At 40.6% G+C, this 2,736-nt stretch overlaps 1 protein-coding gene across 1 annotated transcript in view; it reads right to left on the reverse strand.

Moving 5' to 3' along the window:
- LOC107571502 (voltage-dependent P/Q-type calcium channel subunit alpha-1A-like) overlaps nucleotides 1-2,736 on the reverse strand; it is a 124,377-nt gene that overhangs the window by 74,838 nt on the left and 46,803 nt on the right. The window contains exon 11 of the mRNA XM_016257821.1: nucleotides 1,979-2,185. Coding sequence (XP_016113307.1) covers nucleotides 1,979-2,185 — 207 coding nt within the window. The remainder of the gene's footprint in view (nucleotides 1-1,978; nucleotides 2,186-2,736) is intronic.

Here is a 2,736-nt window from a genome sequence, read left to right on the forward strand (position 1 = left end):
AGTCTTCAGGAAGCAGAAGATAAGGAAAGCCAAAGGCCCAGATGGTGTCTCTCCAGCCTGCCTCAAAGCCTGTGCTGTCCAGCTATCATCCATCTTCACATTGACCTTCAACAGATCCCTGGAGCTGTGTGAAGTCCCCTCCTGCTTCAAATGTTCCACCATCATCCCTGTACCAAGAAACCAAAAATCACAGGACTTAATGACTACAGACCTGTTGCTTTAACATCTGTGGTCATGAAGTCATTTGAGAAACTGGTGTTGGCCTACTTGAAGGACATTACTGGACCCTTGCTGGACCCCCTGCAGTTTGCTTACCGAGCAAACAGGTCTGTGGATGATGCAGTCAATATGGGATTGCACTACATCCTGCAACATCTGGACAAATCAGGGACTTATGCAAGGATCTTGTTTGTGGACTTCAGTTCCGCTTTCGACACCATCATCCCGGACACCCTTCAGAATAAACTCACACAGCTCTCTGTACCCACCTCCATCTGTCAGTGGATCACCAGCTTCCTGACAGACAGACAGCAGCTAGTGATGCTGGGAAAACTCACATCCAACGCTCGCACCATCGGCACCGGAGCTCCTCAGGGCTGCGTCCTCTCCCCACTGCTCTTCACCCACTACACAAATGACTGCACCTGTATTGACACTTCTGTCAAACTCCTGAAGTTTGCAGACGACACTACAGTCATCGGTCTCATCCAGGACGGAGACGAGTCTGCTTATAAGACAGGAGGTCGAGCAGCTGGCTGTCTGGTGCAGTCACAACAACCTGGAGCTGAACACGCTCAAAACTGTGGAGATGATCGTGGACTTCAGGAGGAACCCCCCTGCTCTCCCCCCACTCACCATCATGGACAGCACTGTGGCTGCAGTGGAGTCATTCAGGTTCCTGGGCACAACCATCTCTCAGGACCTGAAGTGGGACAGTCACATTGACTCCATTGTAAAAAAGGCCCAGCAGAGGTTGGACTTCCTTCGTCAGCTGAAAAAGTTCAACCTGCCACAGGCACAGATGACACAGTTTTACTCAGCTATTATTGAGTCAGTTCTGTGCTCTTCTATAACTGTCTGGTTTGGGTCAGCCAGCAAATCAGATATAAGAAGACTGCAACAGACTGTTAGGACAGCAGAACGGATCATTGGTGTGCATCTGCAAAGTCTTCAGGACTTGTACAACTCCAGAGTGAAGAAACGGGCAGGTAACATCATCAAAGACCCCTCTCACCCCTCTCACAACCTGTTTGCACTTCTCCCTTCAGGCAGACTCTACAGATCTCTGCGCACTAGAACATCTAGGCATAAAAACAGTTTTTCCCCAATGCCATCTCCAGCTTAAAGAGCTAACACATGAATCATTACCTGTATTCTGTAATTCATTTCCGTAATTCATTTTACATCTTTAATTATTGTCTTTTTCTCAAGTATTATGTAAATACATATGGATATCTCTTATTTACACAGTTCTATATAGAGTACAAATGCACAAATCTGTACATAAATCTACTGTTCCAGATAATTACACATAATTTTTTGTATACACATTATTTTTTGTTAAGTCTTACTATTTAAATGTTTTTTTTCTGTTCTCATGTCAGATGTGTATGCATGTATGTACCAGGTGCACCTGATAAAAAAATGAAAAACCACAACAAATTCCTAGTGTGTTTGCGCACACCTGGCGAATAAAGCTAATTCTGATTCTTAATGTATAAACAAAGATAAAAGAAGAGAAACATCTTCAGAAAGTAAAATAGGAAACCATAAACAGTCAGGAAAATGGGGAACAACAAATTAAACATAATTATCTCTCCATAAACGAAACGAAAAGAAACTTCACAGGTTTGAGCACGTCCACACAGAATATACATGCTCAAATTTCTGCCGATTTTCCTTCACAATAAAAAACTGAAAATTCTGAAATATTCTGTGTGGGTCTGCTGTAAGTGAACAGACAGGTGGACAGACTTACAGAGGAAGTCGGAGAGCGTATCAGGCTGGTCGTAGTGCACGGCCGCCACACACAGTGTGTTGAGTCCCACCAGACACAGCACGGTCCAGTAGAACGCTTGCGTCTTCACTATGTGCCTGATGAAGAATCTCAGTCGACGCTCTTTTTTATGGAAGGAAGAGCCCTCCAGCTTTGAGCTCTTCAGACTGCCCCGTGCAAATGGAGAACCTGACAGACAAAAAAGAAGCAGATAAGCAGAGCTGCAGACAAACAAGACACAATAAAATTCAATGAAAACCAAAAAGTGCTATCCAAAAATTAGGTACAAAAATACAGTGATAAAAATACAACATTTTGTAATACAGGTTAATTCATCAAATACACTTTTTACTCAAATAATTCTGTAAAAAATTGTTTTATATATAAATAAATTATATATATACATACATACATACATACATACATACATGTAAATATTTCTTAAAACAGCACACACACATAGACAAAAAATAAGCAGATAAGCAGAGCTGCAGACAAACAAGACACAATAAAATTCAATGAAAACCAAAAAGTGCTATCCAAAAATTAGGTACAAAATACAGTGATAAAAATACAACATTTTGTAATACAGGTTAATTCATCAAATACACTTTTTACTCAAATAATTCTGTAAAAAATTGTTTTATATATAAATAAATTATATATATACATATATATATATATATATATATATATATGTATGTTATGCAAATCAATCTTTTTGACCCCACTGTAGAGAT

This window comes from Sinocyclocheilus grahami, unplaced genomic scaffold (genome assembly GCF_001515645.1).
Source record: "Sinocyclocheilus grahami isolate Dianchi unplaced genomic scaffold, SAMN03320097.WGS_v1.1 scaffold1603.1, whole genome shotgun sequence".
Lineage (NCBI taxonomy): Eukaryota > Metazoa > Chordata > Actinopteri > Cypriniformes > Cyprinidae > Sinocyclocheilus > Sinocyclocheilus grahami.